At 44.6% G+C, this 19,539-nt stretch overlaps 1 protein-coding gene across 1 annotated transcript in view; it reads left to right on the top strand.

Annotated features, from left to right (window-relative positions):
- The first annotated feature begins 1,050 nt into the window (after positions 1-1,050).
- nol4lb (nucleolar protein 4-like b) overlaps positions 1,051-19,539 on the top strand; it is a 112,674-nt gene continuing 94,185 nt past the window's right edge. The window contains exon 1 of the mRNA XM_088937477.1: positions 1,051-1,374. Coding sequence (XP_088793603.1) covers positions 1,051-1,374 — 324 coding nt within the window. The remainder of the gene's footprint in view (positions 1,375-19,539) is intronic.

Genomic DNA, 19,539 nt, shown 5'->3' with positions numbered 1-19,539 from the left:
TTTTTTAATGCTTTAATTAGCTATTTGTACTATTCGTGGTAGGGGAACGCGCTCTGCGGCTGAAAGGAAACAATGTTAAAATGAACACTGGTTTTCCCCGGTCGTCCCAAACCGGAATTTTAAAAAAAACGTATCACCCCTATGACATCACCGGATCATTAAAGCGATCTCGTGTGAGAGCCCCCCGGCTTACCCATGCACAACCGTCTTCACCATCCCATTTCACTACCCCCTCTAAAATATGCGCTTTTTTAAAAAAAAAATAGAAAATAAAAACACGGCTTGAGCCGCGCGTTGTAATTCATCTCCGCTGTATGCGCGTCGCCGTGCTTTTCCTTTCGTGGGACGGGCAGCTCGCTTTGTGTCGGTCTGGGAATTTGGGTTTCGCACTTCCTGTTGAATTTCGTGGTGATTCTGGTCCTTAATGCTTTGGAGCGGGCAGCACAGATATAGGCTACGGTTTCCTCAGCCCCTTCAGCGTTGCGACTGAGTATTTTTGCGAAGACCAGCGTTTCGTTACTGTACAACATCGAATAGGGTGTCTGATTCAAACAGGTGGAGTGGGTGGAGTGTGCAGAGGGGTCCTGCTAGTATTACCATATGAACATGTATTATCTGTCAAATCGCTCCTAGCCCGGCGTCTGGGGGAGGTGCAGCCCATTTCGGCTGTTCCCAAAACCGCTCAGTACTCGCCAGCGTGTTACTGCGGCTTTTCCGTGTTAGTTTGGCTTATTCGGGTTTTTTTTTCCAAATAACAGCGTGAACATTTCAGAGACCTCTTAACATACAGGTGGGAGATACCCTCTCCTGTAGGACAGCCCCCTTTCTCTGCTGTAACGGAGGATGTGTGCGGCGGGCATTTGTCGTTGCGTTTTGGGACAGGAGGGGAATCGCTATTGCAAACAGGTGTGATAGCACACGGAGAGCCGGTTTCCAGGGGATCGGGGTTACACGCCAGACGCGCATGGTGTTCATCCTCTCGGACTAGAGCACCCCTTTTTCTTTTTTGCTTTTTTGGCTGAAAGGACATAAAAAAAGAGAGGCCGAGCAATGTCTAAAAATTCGGCAGTGGATTTGATAAGGAGAAGCCCCGTGTCGGAGGGAGAGATGTTCAGCGAATTTCAGGACTGGTGCCTCCGGACTTACGGGGACTCGGGTAAAACAAAGACCGTCACCCGGAGAAAATATAACAAGATTCTGCAAACGCTGCTCCAGAGCGACGAGTCGGACGGCGTCTATATCGAGAACAACCACATTAACGCCAAATTTAAATTCTGGGTGAAATCTAAAGGGTTTCAGGTCGGGAGCGGTCACAGCGAGCAGAAGAAAGCCGCAGCTGGGAAGCCTGTACTCTACGTCCCCGTAAAGACAACGGTTAGTCTATCTTTCTCTGTGTTATATACCCTTGCCCTGCTGCCTAACTAGAATTCGGGATCCCCTCTCTCCTCTTTCCATTTCTAACTTTTTTTCCCCTTTCCTTTCGCCTCCGAGAAACAGGAATGTAAAGGACACGTCCCAGCACCGTCACCCATGAGATGGGTACGGGGCTGTAGGAGCCAGGCAATGTCGTGAGCTTGCTTTTGTGTCCTAACAACTCTGGGGGTTTTATGGAGAGAGAGAGAGCGCGCATCTGTGTTTTTTATTATTAAAGGGGGGGGGGGGGGTCCGCTCTAGCCGTTCATTAAACTCAAGATGGACAGGTTCCAATAAGGTCCGATGCGTCCCGTGATAGTCTATTAGCAGATTATCAATAGGTGTGCGGGCGACGTGGAAATTGTGTGTATGTGGGTGTGTGTGCGCGCGTTATGGTCACGATGCCCCGTCCTGTCAGGCGATAAGCCTCGACCGATACGCTGACTCCTTGCGCAAGCGAGGAAGCACAGGGGATTATAGAAGTGGTATTTAAAAATAAAATGCAGACGTTTTCTTAAATACCGCATATGAAAATTACAGATAGTATGGGAATAAAAAAAAACATACTATTCCACTTATGCGGGTCAATTTCATGCATTAAGGAAGGTGGAAATGTGAAATATCCACGTTCGTATTAAATATGCATAATTGAATATCGCCTTTTAATAATATAGCACGTCAGTAAGTTTGATGTCCGCATTCGTGCCTACGGCACAGCGGTGCCTGTATATTAGTGACCAGTGCCTTGCCTTGCATATACTGTACCACAGGCTGGGTGCCCGCTTGGTACATTCGTCTTTATGATACCCAGTACCTCTTCCCCTCAATCTGATAGAACACTTTGTAAATCTATTTTCGTGTGCCTGCTGCACCATTTAAAATGGCTTAATCTGAAAGCGAGTACAGCTTTCACTGAATTTATCTGCCACTTGTCCAATGTAGTCTGCTGGCCTGCAGGAGTGCTGGGTCTGATTTCGTGTTCTGCTCCTTCAGGAGTGGTGGGAGAAGTAATGTATACCACTAAAGTCTGGTTTTAATTGTGTCATTAATCTATTCCACCTAATGGCACGTTTTTTAAGTATTCTTAAAAATGCTTTAGCAGGGCTGCTACATCTGCATATACTTTAAGACTACTGCTTTGTTACAGCAATCTTGTGACTTTAAAATGAGCTTCAGGTGAAGACTGTGTCGTGACAGCTTGTGCTCTGTTATTGAAAAGTCTGACACATGAAAGATTATTTTTGGTTTGGGATGGAGGATTGAAAAAATACCCATCAGATATACTGTAGATTTCTCCCATAACTTTCTGAAGATGGTTTTTACAGACCTCGATCTAAAATGACAGTAGGCACTCTATTGTTTTGACTGCATACTAGAGAAAGATCCATCAATAAGAGTTGGGTTTATTTTTCAGATGATCACATGAGCAGAAAGCGACTGTACACTGTTCTCTTGGTGTGAGTGTGCTGGCGTTAGTCTTGCTTGTGCTTTGTTTTGTTGTAAGGGTTTGTCAGGAGGTGTGACAACTTATAAAGCCCTCCTTACAGACTTAAGTTATTTTTAGTTTCACCTGTGAGTTATGTAACAGTTTGCATGACATTATGTAGATGGATTCCATTCAGATATGTTTTGTGCACCTTTTGTTTTCTTCTAGGGTTTGCAATCCAGCATATTCTTTGTATTGCATTGTAAATCAGCATAAAAGTGCATAAACTACAAATCGTTACCTGTATTGTGAGTGAACGGCACTGGAAAGTTGGACAATTGCCCAGATTTTGGCTAAATGAGAAGGAATTGGCAATCTCCCCTGTTTTCTGAGCCAGGTTTCAGTGTGAACAACTTCTGTATTTTCTCCTCTGTTGGGGAGAGAATGAGAACTTAAAAACAAGAAGGAGATTTCGATTCGAGGCTGTGGGGGTTTCACTGGAAGATAGGCTCTGAATTCTATGAAAAGCAAAACAGACCTTCTGCTAACATCTGTGGATAGTGCAGATATAGTGTTAAGCCTTTGTGAAAAGCTATTCCGATTTCTATGCTATAGTTTAATTCATATTCCTTATATACTAATTTACAAGGCACGCATGTTAGAAATAGGTTATGATTTGGTATGTCCTATTGGAAAGGACAAAGAAGGTCTAATCACTACTTTTATTGGAAACTCTTCTTTGCAGCTCTCCTTATGTTCTTACTTTGGTAAAGGAGAAACATCTGCCGCAGTGAATTAAAACCTCTGACGGCACCGCTTCTGCGCTTACTTGGGGACTGTGAAGTGTTAATGGCAGCTTGTAAAGTCAAGATCCCTCGATCATTATCAACCCTGTGTTTCCTACTTTCATTTAGTCATCACTCTTGAATGGATAAATCATGCTCTCACTTTTAAGTCGTCTCAGTGTCATGTCTGTGGCCGCTGGGTTTGTCTCATGCAGCACAATTTCCTGAAGAAATAGGTCAGATTGGATTTTTTTTTCCAGTTCCTGTCAAGATTTGTACTATTCCTATCAATGTGTCCTCTAACAGGACGTTTCTTAAAACTAGGCAATTAATTAATGTTTTCTTCTCTCACGCAAACAACAGAGGTTTTGCCTCCAAAGTTGGTCTGCTGTTTAAAAATCACTGAATGCGGTGGTCCTGGTTTAAATTCAAGAAGAAAAAAAGATTTCTGGCAATCATAGACCTTGAATTTGAAGAAAGTTCAAAGTCTGGAAGGCTTTTATAATTCAGTAATTCTGGCTGCTCTTGTTACTGCTGGTATATGTAGTTGATTCAAGACATCACATGCTTTGAGGTAACTATAAATAACTCAGATGTTTTTATTTAAGACCACCTTTTAACTCGGCGTTGGGGATTAAAAACAATGTCATAAACTGCTGCACTTTTCTCATAGGTTAGTTGTATTGTTTTTAAATCTAAGTATTGAACATTGAAAGAAAAATAGTGTGATGCAGGAGCATGTTTTACATATAGCCCTCTTCAAGAACAGAGTTGAAAATTTTGTCGTCTTAATTTTTGCAACAGAAAACTAATTTTGCCGAAGTTAAAGATGGATCATCCACCTGTCCATCCATTCATCTATTCACCCATTCACCCATCCATTAGTAGTAAAGGTGTTTGCCCTGGAGACTATTGGAAGAAGCCTGGAGTCTATCTCACAAGCTCAGGAGGCAAGACTATTATGAGAGCACACAACCTGTCTCCCTCTGGATGGGAGTTCAGTCCCTTGCACAAAAGCAGCTTTCAAATACAAAAATAACATGGAGACCAAGGCCAAAATTTCCCAAATAAAAGAATACAGCCAAGAGTTCTCAAACGGCAGTGCACAATTAGTTCAGTGCCAGTGAGAGTGGATTTATTGTCGAATTTAGTGAGGTAACATCTCCTATGCTTTGCGAAGCACATGCAAATTTGCACTTACTTCTTTGAAAGATGTGCCCCTCCAATCTTCCGTGAGGCACCATGTGAAATGACGCGTGGCTCTGAACGCTGCCTGAGCTGGAGGAGTATGTATGCATGTCCTCATTCTCCCCATTGTGGTACAAGGGCGGTGACTGTTAAGATGACTTATGAACAATGAATTGGCAATCCCAAAATAATTCAAGATTTATTGTCCTAATTAAAAAAAGAAATAATGGTCTGTGAACAGGATGAAAGGAATTAAAAAGGAAGGGTGCCCAGGGTCTCACTGTCACAAGCTGCATTGGAGGTGGACAGCTGTAGTTCTGTAGAGCTGCACCACCTAGTCTCAAGCCAGCAACTGTGCATAATGTGTTAAATTTAGCACATAAGTGGTTCAATTAAGTTAACAGTAGAGCATAATCTAAATGACCCTGCAACCTTTGAGAATGAGGTGTCCATCACTGTACTGTAGGATAAACACCTGTTACACTACCCTGTTTGGTCGAAGAGTTCCTCTCTTCAAAGAAGACAGGAGGCTTCATTTCTTTTTGTAAGAAAAACAGGAGCAGTCGCTGTGCATTTACACTTATGGGTACAGAACCTGAAATGTCTAGATTGGTGCACAAGCATGGGATGACCAGGGTGAAGCTTTGTTTTCGTCCATTTTCTTCTCCTTTCTTTTCGTCAGCTGCACTGAAGTGTTGAAGACTTTCAATAAATGTGTGAGCCCAGGTAACCTAATTGTGAGCGCTGCTATCTTCCCAGAAATCTGTGGTCTCAATGGGGCTCTTATCCTGGTGAAATAAATACATTAAATTGAAGATAAAGCGATCTATTTTTTTCTTACCCCTTTTGTTCACATGCAGTGGGTGTGGGGGGCAGGGGACGGGGGAGCACCTGGCTTCCAGTGATGAGTGTGCAGTAGCTGCCTCCTGGTTAGTGGCCATGTTTGCACAAGCGAGCTGGCAGGAGAGATACAGGAGGAGTGCCTGTGTGTTACAGTACAAGAGTGAGGAGGAGGCTCTCTCTGGGACTCCCACTAGACCATCATTAAAAACTACTTTTGTTTCATAACTTAACACCCCAGAAGGCGGTGTGTACAGGGGAGCCCGCAAAAGGTCCACGCACAATGCTGGACCTTTTGACATCTTTACATAGTAGACACGTCTATTTTTCCTCCCCATTTTGGGTCCTGAATCAGTTAAAGAACTTTGCCTGTAGAAGACTAAAAACAAACTCATGCTGTCTCATGCTGTCACCTCCCGACAGACAAAGCAGAACTGCCACAGCAGAGCTCTGTTTCTTCAAGCCAGCGTGTGTCCAGTTTGGAAATCATACATTTTTTTTTCTTACTGACTGAGTCCCTTGTTTTTGCAATTGAAGCTATCCAGAACCCGGTATTTTCTGGATTGCCAGGCCTGTCCTACGCCCGACAGTTCGAGCTAGAAGACGCTACGTCTGACCTCTCTGCATTGTTGCTTTCAATAACAGTGTCATCTGTCACAGGACAGGATACAGATGCTAGCGTTCTCTCCCAGGGGTGAGTGGGGGAAGTGTAGTTACAGGGGAGGGGGGGGGGGAAGGGGTGAGTTTGGGGAGCTTATCTACCTGCTCAATTCAATTTAGCTCTTGTTTGGCTATAGAAACAGCAGCTGTCGTTTTGCAGGCTTTTATTTATCTCATGCAGTGCCGAACAGATCTCTGATCTTGCCGTTAGAATCAATAACCATAAAAAGTTGCATGGCGTCGTCTGAAATGAAGAACTAGTGAATTTACTTTTTTTCTCCCCCTGTTCCTTATCCCATTCAAATGTGTCACCTGGCCCAGGACAGACGTGTGGGGTGAATGATTTGCAGTCACTCTCCAGAAAATATGAGGTGCATTATGTCAAGGCACCCGAAAGCTCTGAAAGAGATCCTCAGTCTGGGCAAACACTGTCCCATTCAAAAACAGCTGCAGTGTAGCCAACTGTAAATCAGAGTGTGACTTTAATTATATTAGGATGTCCTGCCCATGGAGGGGGGTCAGGGAGAGAGTTGGGAGCACACTGGCCACAGGCACACTGTGGTCTCTGGGATCCTGTCTCATTTTTCTTTTTTCGTAACTAAATATATATCATTCAGACCTCAGGGAGAGCTGTTTAATAGGAGTGCCCTAAAGGCCTGGTTTATGTTATTTCTAATGCCCTAGGCATGTAAATTGGATTTTGGTCAGTTCCATCCACTGGGTGGGTAGGGGGTCACATTGTTGATGAGTGCATTTAGAAGGACTTTTCATCTTTCAGTCAAAGGGGAACTGGGAACAAAGAAGTAGAGCAAAGGCCGAAGAACGTCTGACTGTGGCAGACAGAAAACCGAAAAGGCTGTGGGGATTTTGTGAGCCATTTAGTTAGATGTAGAGAAATTTGGCTTCGTTTATTTTTTCCCCGTACATCTAAAAAAATGATAACGGAGCTAAAGAAAGACTCGGAAGAAAGCATGTGTACATTTTGCATCCTGGGACTTAAAGGACTTGGCATCCACAGTTTGGCTGCAGTGTTTGTGTCTCCTGCCAGGGTGTAAACTGAGCCTCAGAAACGTGTGCACGCATTTGAGAATGAGAGATGAGGAGAGTCTTAAAAGGCAATTTCATAAAATTATTAAGAGTGCATAACGTTTCTATTTCTTTCCTTTTTTTTGCTGTGCAGTAAGGGTTTCTAATTTCTAGTTTTAACATGAAAATCGGTGGGAATCATTTAGGATTCTGGATACCTTTGTAGGAACTATCATTATATAATAGGTTGAACTGCAGTATTAATAATAATATGATATTCTACACAAGGATTGAATGATAGAAAAATCATTTGTTTTTGCTTCTTTTAGATAACAGTCTTCCATCATGGTTCTTTTATTGTTACTTTTCTTTCTGTCAAGCTGAAGGATCTTTGCCTGAAACAAAAATGAATCATTTAAACCTCGTGCCTGACACAAAATCAAAACAAAATGTTTTTTTAAGTGTTTAAACATGTGCACAAGTTGTTACATAATGCTAAGATCATTGTAAATCTTAAAATGATACTGAGAGCAAACTAATCTATTTAACAATTATTTTCTTTCCAAAGAAATTTAAGTGACTTTGAGCTAGAACAACTGTGCAGGTTTTGTGTATTCAGGCCAATTCCCTGTATCTGATTAGCTCTTTTCATCCCAGAGCACTTCATATAGGAGGAGACCCACTTAATTCATCCCTACAGTGCAGCACCCACCTGGGGGGTGCACAACAGCCATTCTGCACCAGACGATCAATGTGGGGAATTGATGAAGGGCGAATTTAGGTATGCTAGACTGAAATTTGGAAAAGCAAAAAATGTAACCTTGTCAACATACTTTAAAGACAAAGGCAAATTCAAACTGAGGCTAAAACATCACAGTATCCCCGTCATCATACTGGGACACTGGTGTAGAAATTCTGGTCCACCTTATGCCCATACACACCACTGATTTTCCTTGGGTCTCCATCCCAGTACCGAGCAGAACCAGCTTTGCTTAACGTATAGGATCTGATGAGATCAGGGTACAAGGTGGTAACTGCTGGAATGAACTGCAAGTCAGGCTACTGAAAAAAGAAGAGCAAACATTAGCGAGAATGCTTCTTAAGATGACGCGTGTCTAATGGGGAAAGTGCCTTAGTGCCTAGAAAGAGGCTTTTAGTCAATGCGTGCTGCCTATATTAACATATGAATGCAAAACATGGACCCTAAATACAAGAATGATACAGAAACAACTACTGTAGCAAACCTGTATGAGACACAGAAAGATGTATGCATGGGAAAACAAAATAAAATGGGTAATGTCAGGAATGGGTTAAAACACAAGAATGCGATATCATTACAGAAATAAAGAATTTTAAATTACAGTGGGCAGGATGCATAGGAAAAGAAACGGCTAACCACTGGATCAAATCTAGAAGAGAAACCCTCAAAATGAAATGGAACATGATAAGATGAGAAAGGAACCTTTAAAATAAAGATATTGACTGGAGCGAGCGGGCTGAGGAGAGATGCTCAAGGAAAGACTGACAGGCCTTCCTCTAGCGCTGGACAAGGGCTGGTGATGATCATAGATATTGTGACACCAGGAAGGGCAGAGGTCTCTAAAAGAAGGAGGAGGAGCAGCATGGGGGAAAACTACAGCTCCCAGAATCCAGCTGGTCAGTGACCAGCTGACCAGGAAACAACGGTGGGATGTTAGTCCTTCAGTATTAAGTGGGAATGGGTCTGTGACCCTTTGTTGTTCTATTGTTACAGGGAGGCCATGACAGGTGCACTCAGAACTTGGAGGATGGGTGGAAGGGCCAGAGGGAAGGCAGGTGTGCGCTGTCAGAAATCGACAGAGGGAGAAAGCAAACTTGCGTTTAGAGAGACAAACAGCCGGTGGCAAAGAATAAAAGTCTGGTTTTATTGTGAACCAGTGAGAAGTGAGAAGCGCGTCTGATTTTGTCTTGTGCAGCGGAAGCAGAAAGCTTCAGGGAGGAGTGAGCTAGCACTGCGAGACTGTGCCAGGCGTTTGTTTGTTTTTGGGAGTTAGGTTTTGTAAATAAAAAGAACAGGTAAAGGTTTATTCCTTGCTGAAAGGAAAAGAGACACAGCATTCCGGCTGCGGTGCCTTCTTCAGGCGGGAGGGAGAGAGGAAAACCGGCAGCTGATAGAGCCTGGGAGAACTAAAGACTGGCGTTGAGAGGGGGCAGGAGCAGGAGAGAAGGAGTATCGGCACTCAGGTGGTGTGAAGGCGGTGCAAATAAATGCCTTCGTTATGTTAAAGACTTATCTTTTCCTGCTGGAGGACCAGCCTGGCTCCCCAGACTGATAGGACATCCGGAAGCCTGTGTTTTGAAGTCTGGCAATGCAGCAGTGGTGTCCTGGTGTGTGGAGTGCCCTCTTCACTGCACCACGGAAACTGCAGTGTTAGTGTGAATTTGTGTTGCTTTGTTTGCCCATTCTCCTAACAGGGTTGGGCTGGTAGGTCAGACTGAAGCAGGACAATGAGCATGGCGTGTGTGTGACTCATTCCCAGCCCGGACCTGATTGTTGCCTTTCTGGCATCTCCTAGGCCAGAGCCCCACAGCACACAGGCCTGCTACTCCAAAAGACTAGCCAGTCAACTCTGGGAATCTCCCTGCCTTTCCCCTGGGGAGTGACGTCCCCACAGCACAAACAAATAAATCAAAATTGCAAGGGGCCACATTACCAGTAGGAGAAGGCTGGTGCGTCTGAGATGTCCAGTGCTTGTCGAATCTGGCCTGGTAGAAGGTGTCAGAAAGTCTTCCATGTTCCTCCAGGTGGGGTGACAATTCTAGATGATCGAATGGTATTTTGGGTTGACGTGGTACTCCGCATTGCCAAGCCAGAAAAGGATCTGAAACTAGAAGAAACCTCAGTTAAGCACTCTTATTTGCATCTGTAATAAAATCTGACGCACCAGAATGGCGACAGAGGGTAAGGCATGGGAGTGTTATGAGAAAGCCGCTTGCTTCTGTCAAGACCACAGCAGCCCAGAATCTGGCTGTGTATGGCTTGAGGCTGGAACTCCGCCCTGCGCAGCACAGCAGAGCCCATTGCAGGCCGCACAGAGCACACACATTCGCTCAGGCTCATGCTAAAGTCAGAGGCGCCAATTAACACAGCCAGCATAAGGTAGGAGGAAACTCTTCCAGAGAATAGTTGTTGTTACACATAAAAATTTTCCTAGTTCAAGGCCAGTTCTACTGCCCGTAAAACCAGCACACTGTGAGTGGGGGAATACTTGCTGTCTGGGGAAGATTCTGACTCATTTTCACCCTTGAGGTCAAGGTATTTCCCAAAAGGCCCTCATGAGATTTGGGAATTTTATCTCAGATTTTTTTGTGGGAGCAGAGGTCAGATACTCACTGAAGCCTTCTCCTTTTACACCTGTCTACCTGAGCCATGCTAACTCCGTCTCATTTAAGTGGGATAACCTGGTGTAAGTATACCTTTCAGTGAAAAAAAACAGACATTTTTTCCTCTTTCAAAAGGCAGAGGACACATTGACTCCCAGCCAGAAATTAGAGATCTAAGAGACTCTACTTCTGTTGGTACAATCCCAGATGTAATACACTAAGACCTATTTTTTTCCACATGTGTACACTCAGACACAAGAATAACATCCTGAAGACATTTAAAATGCAAGATTTAAATGTAGTCATTTTCTGGTTGAACATTTTGCCAGTATCTGGACAGTCGTGCTTAAGAAAGTCATGCTAGTGTCCAGCAAAATTGTATTGCATTATAGTGTAGATGAGTTTTCAAATTGTTTCTCGACTTTTCCTTTTTCATTGTCAAAACACCTTTGTGTTATTTTGGTAATAAACCAACCAACCAAATGACTGACTTGCTAGTTTAATATAATTTGAAAACATGAGAAGGATCACTAATGAGTGGAGGTCCTGTGGTCCATATAGCCTGTTTACTAACTGGTCTTCTTGAAAATAGCCAGAGCAAAGTTGTGTTCTGAAAGCATTGAACCCTGAGAGGAAAAGTTTACAGTCTCATTTGCATGGGATGAATTTTATATCTCTGGTTTCATTAGCTCAGGACAAGGGCTGTAACCACATCTGAAGTTTTGTTGGTGTCGGGCAGCTCCGAATTGGATGATATTTGCCGATGTGTAGATGCGCAAGCAGATTCAAGTGCTTGCCTGTGGTTTAGCCCTCTGCAGCTGCTCCTGGCATGCACAAGTTTCAACTGCCAGGCCTCGCCGTTTTTAACTCGATTTCACTGGGGAAATGAACCCAGGCTCAGTGATTTCCAGAGGCAAGTAAACGGCGCCATATCCTTTAGTTCAGCAGTTGAAGGGGGGGGGGGTAAGGGTTTGGTGTCTGCTTGGGGAAGTAAGTGGCCTGCAAGCCAGTTTCAGTAGGCGTGTTGTGGGTGCTGAAGCTTTAACTTGTGAGTGCTGGAAAATTTGCTGACAAGGCGCCACACAACAAAGATCATGCAAAGTCCCATCCTGTGTAGCTGGAGGTGGGTTGGGAATAGAATATAAGGTAGTGAAGAAGCCGGATGGGGAGATTTTGTGTTAACAGGGCTCGTTGTCCCGGTGAGCTCTGAGCTGTCTGCCCCATTGGCAGGGAAATGCTGAGCCAGTTAGCTTTTTTTGCACAGAGGTGCTGCTGCCTGCCTGATGTTGCCCGTCTAACCCTTGTAGCTGTCCAGTGTGAAACTAATGTTTGCTTCTCTGTGTATGTTTACTGTATAGTTGCCATACACATTGGATTTACATTGCATTTGGCAAAGTATGCATAAAACTATAAAAAATGTATGCACAGCTTTAAGTGCTAGGATGTTGCACAGTGCTAAGCGGTTTCAGTGCTGCTTGACGGACAGACAGGATTCACTAACAAAGCACAGTCACTATGTCAGGGCCAGGCACGGGCCTCTGGGATCAGGTATATACCACAGAGATGCGTTGTCAGTCTGTTCTGGCAGATGGCAAGCAAGTCCGCAGTTCCCACTGTGACAGGTATGTCGTTCCACCACTGGGGGGCAGTGCCGAGAACAGTCACTCCTGGGACGCGCGGCCGCTCAGTAGCGGCATTGCCAATCGGCCTGATGACTCGGATCTCGGTGTCCCAGTGGGGGTACGAGGTGTGACAGTGGTCTGGAGGTATGCTGGCGTAGTTGCCTTGGAAGAGCTGTAGGCTGGCACCACATTGAATCACCCAAGGACTTATAATAAATGATGTTGTTTTGGACCCCCTGATTCTATATTCTAAAATTTCTTGCCTTGATTTGCATTATGATAGCAGTATCTACATGAAAGCCGTTCTAAATTTTGTTCTGTCCCATTTCTGTGCTTTATTAATCAAATTTGAACAAGCAGTAGGCATACTTTCATAAGGGTAACGTTATAAATTACAGACGTCAGTTGTGTTTTTTAAACCGCTTTGTCCTTATACCTTATCATCAGAGCAATATCGTATTTTAAGAGCTGCACTGGTGCAAGTTTGCTGTGATTGCAGGCTGCCTGGAAATCTATTCTGAAATGTTTGTAACATCAGAGGGTCTCAGTAAGCACCTATGCAGTGTCAGGAGGCAGACCCTGCTGACCAGATGAAAGAGCACGCTGGTCCTTTCCGAGAGCTAGCGCAGCTGCTTGTGCTGGGCCTCGAGGAAGTGGCGTGCAGAGGGTGCAACCATGTCTCCAAGGGGCCCCCTGCTCTTCTAGAATGATGCCAGCGCACGAGGGGGAGGAACAATAAATCGCTCCTGACTTCCTCTGTCCAGCCCTGTACCATCACCACATAGCAGAGGCCCAGACAGAGCTGTCGTCCTTCCAGCCGCCACTGCTGGCGGTGGAAATCTAAGGCCATTGGCAAGGATGTATGGCTTGTTTTGTATGTTTATTTTCCCTGCAAAGCAAAGGTCACCAACATGCTTAGACCAGTGATTATTTTAAGTCCCACTAGGTTGGCAAACTTACTCTATGTATTCTTACTAACCATTCAGTTTAAAGGCTTCAGTTCTCTTTTTTTTTTTTATCGGTTGCAGCTACAACACCGCAGCAGGTGATGTGAGAGACCGGTGTGTGTGTTGCCCACGAAGCATTTGGATTGCAGTGGGGCTGCCTTGCTTACAATTGCAGCACTGGAGTCTCATGGAGAGCATGCTGTCTTCAAATTAAAAAAAAAAAACACCAGTGGAAAGGCTGGTATTCATACTGATCTTAATGTGCATCTGCAAAACCTGAAGTTGTTCAATGACGAATGACTGGACTACTTATTGGATGGCCCGGTAAGCAGCTGAGGAACGCTCTGACTTCTTGTCATCCTCGCTGTTGTCTAGGGTGGAGAAGTTCTGTTTAAAAAATGAAAATCGGTTAGAGGTCCCCCCCATTTTCACCCCGTGTGCCCCCTGCTCTCTGCCAGGCTTAGCAGCAATGTTATCACACCTCCTGATGAAATCTGTAGCTCTCTGGTACCGCCGCCCCAGAAATCAAGCGCTAATTACGTGGGAACTTAAGAGTTGGAGCGAAAGGAACATGAGAACGGGATCACTCCCTCTCCTCCCTAAATAACCCTGTCAGATGGGTTTTTAATTTCCAGCGGTAGAGAACTCTGACACCACACTCCAAAAAGGAGATGCAGGTGATTTCAGACTCTGCTCACCATCGCTGTATAGCTATATTGTTGAGTAAACCTTGGTTTCTTTCAAGAGCCATCTGGATGAGATCCTTGGATCGATTACGAGCTACCACATGGACTAGATGGGCTCCTCTCTTTTGTAACCGTTCTTATCTAAATGCAAACTTACAAGCATGAAATGAGCAGCATGGATTTTTAGAAGGCCAGCCTTGGCCCCTTAGTAGATCGTGAATGCACGCACCGCGCTTGAGTCATCGACTAGGGATCACGCAGGAAGGCGAAAAGATGTGTGACTTTAAAGGGGGCATAAACTGAAACCGCGCTGGAGAGAGGATGCATGTCATTGCGTGTTTGGCTTCTGGAGCTCTGAAGAGAATCTGAAGGCCCTCCTGTTTTGAGCGTGCCGCTGTTGTTCAGGGGGTCAAGCTCGTCCTCGTCGAGAGCGACAGCGGGCTTGGGGCGGGCCGCTGGTGTGTCCCAGCCTAGAGCCCCCGCGAGGAGGAGGAGGAGGAGGAGGAGGAGGAGCCGAGGCAGGGAGGGGGAGGGGCGGGGCACAGCGGTGTTTCCAGGTCTCGCCTTTAAATCTCTAGCAGAAGTTACCTTTCTTATTGACACTGGCGACGATGGATGTGTTCCCGAAAATCCCTACGAGTTCTTTTCACAGAAAAAACCCAGGTGTATTAAATGTAACAGGCAATTCTTTGTTCACCCACGAGTTGTGACTTCCATAGTTGATTTTCTAAATGACTCCCACTTTCCCACAATGCTGACATGGCTTATTATAAGGTTCCTCTTGCAGGGACTCGGATTCCACAATCCTTGCATATTGCATCTGTCACTGTTGCACAGTGGCAGGGGACTGTAGTGAAAGTCTGGTTTGCACAGCAGAGGTGGTTTGGGGAACCTGTATCTGTACTCTGCCATGACTGGTATAACCTGTTAGGTTCTCATTGTCTTCTGGGCTTGAGAGGCAGTGGGCTAGGGAAGCTGTTTCAACACACTGGGAGCCATTGAGAAACTGAGCTATTGCAAAGAGGATTGAAAGAGAATATGAAATCAATCAACAGCAACAGTTTGATACAGAGATGTGGGTACCTGCGGTGTTGACCTTTAAACCACATTACGTACAGTGTTAGTGACCTTATGTAAATATGGTGCTAAAATGTGCCCTTAATAAGACACGAAGCATCCAAAAGAGACATCCTTTGTTTTCGCTAAGACTGTCTTTACACAAAGGGTTGTGGGAGTCTGAAGCAAGCCGGGCAGCACATCTGTGTGGTTGAAGCCAGTACTTTTGCTTCTTTCAAGAAACCTCTGAATGACATTCCAGCACCAGCTATCTACTAGAAGTGAGAAATGGTCGCATTTGCTAACTTGATGTTCTTATTTCCTTTAATCAGCATGAATGAATCCTACACTGCTATTTTGAACAGGGGGACTGCCCTCAAAAATACATCTGAGAAAGCTGTGAGAACCGTGGCCCTGCTTATCAGCTGCCAGTGCGCAGAGAAAAATGCCAATCAAGTGGTTTGTGCGGCTTCACAGGCCTCTGACTTTAGATTGTAAGACTTCTAAGACCTTTGTAAGAAAAGCTTTTGGAAGACATTTTGTTTATAATGAGTATTTGATTACATTAGGTTTTTGAATATAAAATTGGTGTCAAAATTGGGCAAAGTGCATGGTTATGTAAGGATAATATGAGTTTAAACTTAGCGCTGAGTTAGAACAAGCCATGCTTGTAAAAATCAGCTCTTGGCTCTCGCTCTGCAAACTGACAAAGAAAGTCTGCTTTTCCCTCAGGATCAGATAGCAAGTGTGCAATTTACAACCAAAGTCATGATCGCTGATAAGCTTTTAAAAAGGTGCACAGCGATGATGGAACAGCTTTCATTTTTGCTTGTGTGTCGAGTCTCACAGTCTTTCCTACAAGGTTCCGCGGGAGTGCTTGAAAATGCCACTTTTCATGAGCGCAGTTGTGTTTTTGCAAATAGCCTTGCACATCTGCTGCACTTCCACAACATTTAGCTTGCTCCTGCTAGCAATTTATCAGTGACACAGTCTATTGGAAGGCATACGCATATACTGTACACGTTTTGAAATCAATGCTTCCCAGCGCAATTCACTTCCCCTTTTCCAGAGGAGAGCTGGGACAATAGCAGTCTGCTCCGAAGGGAAGAGAAAGCTCTAGTCCCCAACCCCCACCCGAAGGCTGTGCCCCCTTTAGCTCATCTTGGCTCAAGCTGCCAGCTCCAGTTGGTAATTAGCATCCTAGCGTCCTATTAGTGCTGTCTCTTTGGTCTAATTACAGTGTGATGTAGAGAGCTTTCAGCAATCACTTCATAACTCAGTATAATTAGATTTGCGGACCAGCCCCTCGGAGTCGTGAAAGATTTCTTCTTTACAAAAAGGGGGACCGTGGAAAAAGCCTTTTGTTTTTATGCTTTGCGTGGTGATGCCGATGACCAAAAAGTCGACCAATTACTGCATCTGGAAAAGAGTAGGAAGTCATCTGGGTAGTAGAGCTGCTGTAGTATGGTGTAAGCATCGTGCCTATGCTATGCCGCTCAGGATCAAGGACTGTCATGTGTATTTGCGTTTAATCAGGCTTTGGGAAGGGTAAAAGGCTGTGAAGCCAGAGGACGTGTAGATATAATGACGGGAGAAGCGAAAGGAAACTTATTACCCCAGGAGATTATATGTGAAAGAAAGAGAGACTGTGACACATTCAGCAATTAGTCATGTAGGCATTCATCTGTCTTCAGTCTCCTGTGCCGACATGAAGACTGAGCAGTAGATGTGATCAGTTAAGTTTAAGCACGGTGAATGTGCTGGGCTTTCCAGACTGATGAGCACATGGGGAATGGGCCGAGCTGGACCACTGGATTCGTTGGATTGAATCCATAGGCAGAGGAACACACAAGGGTTTTGCCATGATCTCTAGGGAAAAGGACAGGGACAGGGACAGGGACAGGGACAGGGAGAGCCTGGGCTTGTTTGCCACAGAAGGTTGACTTGTAAATGTGACCTACTATTACATTAACAATCTGCTGATCCGATGATAGCCGGAGGGCCCCTGTGTGTTTCTCACTTGAGTGATCTCTGTCTGTCTGCGCAGGGTTTGGCTGCTCTTGGGCAAAGCATGGCCATGTTTTTCCATCAGGGAACAACAAGCTACTCTGCGCTGTAAAGATAGCGATACTATAATGGCATATTATAGCAGGTGATTGTGAAATGAATGATATGAGTCCAACATGCTGTGTAAGAAATAAATCCATCCTCTGTTATTTCCCAAATAACAGTAAACTTTCGTGTCCAATCATGTCATGATCACATAAAGAGGCTCTTTTTGAAGAAACCGTGAGGAGATCAGCAATGCAGCTGCTCTTGTTGTCATTACGATCAGCAATGCAGCTGGTAGTTTCTTATGCATTTGTTTGGTTTGCACTCTCAGGTCTGTTTAAGAAGCAGTTTACTAATCTGCATTTTGATTACTTCAAAGACAAACTTTTTGAACAGAAAAACAGAAAAGCGTTGCAAGAAAAATACCCATTTGCAGAGATGACTGTCGTATCTCCCTCAAATTACCCCTTTAATCTGCTGCTCTTCCATGTCATCAGCGTGACAGGCCACCAGCCCTCTCTTCATTTCCTGTGGTGATGTGACAGACGCATGTTTTACTATAGATTGTAGCTTCACAAAGCTAGACGCCACTTCATTTACCAATTATTTTACTGTAAGGGGCAGCATCTTTAAGAAAGAAGTGATCGTTTTATTTGATCACATCCGTAGAGTTTATCTAACAGTCACGTGGGATTGCTGTCACTGGAACAGGGTATGATTGGCGTTTTTTCTTCTCCACCTATGCCAGCTATAGTAAGGAATATCGAAGATGAAGAGATTTCAGATCATTTCACAGGAAGCCTTGGTTACAGTTGGTCTTGGGTACCTGGTCTTTCAGATCGGAATCCCTGTGATTTCTGGGTGGGATTTTTGGGTGGGTCCAGTAAAGGCAAAATGTTAAGCAATTACACACAACAAATGTCTGGAAGGGGGCAATATCCAGAGTCACAGTGGGCAATTGTGGAAGAACGCTTTGTCTACAACACAGAAACACCCCCCGGCCTTGAGGTTTTTTTCTTCTTAGTTTCCGGAAACCTCTTTATGAATTATCACTAGTAACAGAATTATGTGCAACTTCATAGAAGGCCTTTTTCAAAGGCCCCACCCCCAGAAACAAACAAACAGACAGACAAACAAACAAACAAACAAACAAACACAATTGCAGCGTTACCCTTGCAACGCTCTATAAACGCCTGTTGCTCTCCTGTTGTTCACTTGGGATGAATCGGTCTGGATATTTTAAGCAGCAGCGCGCTTCATTGAGATGTGGTTTAGAGCATTTGAATGGCGTCATTCTGCTCCCCTCCAAGCCTGGTACTGTATACAGCACACTTTGCATCTCCAGAGGAGCTACTTCCATGATGGGGGTCATGCAGCCGTTTACCAAATGAACCCTCTGGTATCCTAGCAACAGGGCTGCACCTTTGAGCTGTTTGCTCTGGGACGAGGCAGGCTCTGCGATAACGCACTGGGAGAGAGGCAGGGGGCCTCGGGGCCGGGAGAGGAGAGAGGCAGCGCCAGGCCAGGGGTCCATGTGAAACCGTGGATCCGCAGCCCAGCTCTAGTCGCAGAACTGTCCTCTGGAAGGCAGAGGGGAGGCAGCATGATGGGCAGTGCACGGCCTTTGCACAAAAAGAAGGAAAACACCAGTGGTTTAGATCCTATGTATGTTGGTTTTAAAACAATGGATACCAGAGATGTAAAACCCCTTTGGAATTTTTTTGTAGGAATTCTTATAGGGAGACTTGTTTCTTACGAGTGTAGAGCTTGCACGGAGATACAATGATTTTCAGTTTACCGTTCAGATTTCTAAAGGGAGTTTTTATTATTTTCTGTTATTTCTCATTTCTTCATTCTTAATCCTGAGACAGATGGTAAGCCTAATGTTCTGCGATGACCACAGGGTTTGGTGTGTTTTGTCGAGTGTAAATTTAGAAGTGTGCTCTGAAAACCCATTCGGAGGTACGAAGGAGAAAGGAAGGGAGACTTTAATTACGTGGAAGCAATTGACAATATGGTGCGCGAGCCTCCTTTTGTTTGTTCCCTTGAGAGTGGAACCCAGGGAGCACCAACCAGATAAAGAGCAGTTCCTACCCAGTACACAATACACCAGAAATAACACGAAGCCAAAGAAAATGTTAATTTCATTACGAGTTCTTCAATATTTGACATTTTGATAAATTCAGTGAGCACTAACTGGTTTATCACACACCTCTGGTCACTGCTGGAGGCAGACGATCTCAGACACAAGTGGTTAAGATGGCGGGCTGCACAGTGGCTTCGGCTGTCCGAAGGAAATTGTCCTGCTTTTGTGACATTTTCGTATGTCAAGACTGGGGTCATTGGGTTTGACAGACTGGAAAGCAACTACATCTCATTGGCAGGAAAAAGAAAAACCAGGATTTTATATTAATAATGATCAGCTGGGTAATTTGTGACATACAGAAAATTCAGTGTTGTGGCACATACTGTACC

This window comes from Atractosteus spatula, chromosome 19 (genome assembly GCF_055471065.1).
Source record: "Atractosteus spatula isolate fAtrSpa1 chromosome 19, fAtrSpa1.hap1, whole genome shotgun sequence".
Taxonomy (NCBI): Eukaryota; Metazoa; Chordata; class Actinopteri; order Semionotiformes; family Lepisosteidae; genus Atractosteus; species Atractosteus spatula.
Note: the sequence above shows the minus strand (reverse complement) of the source record. Positions and strands in the feature narration are given on the sequence as shown.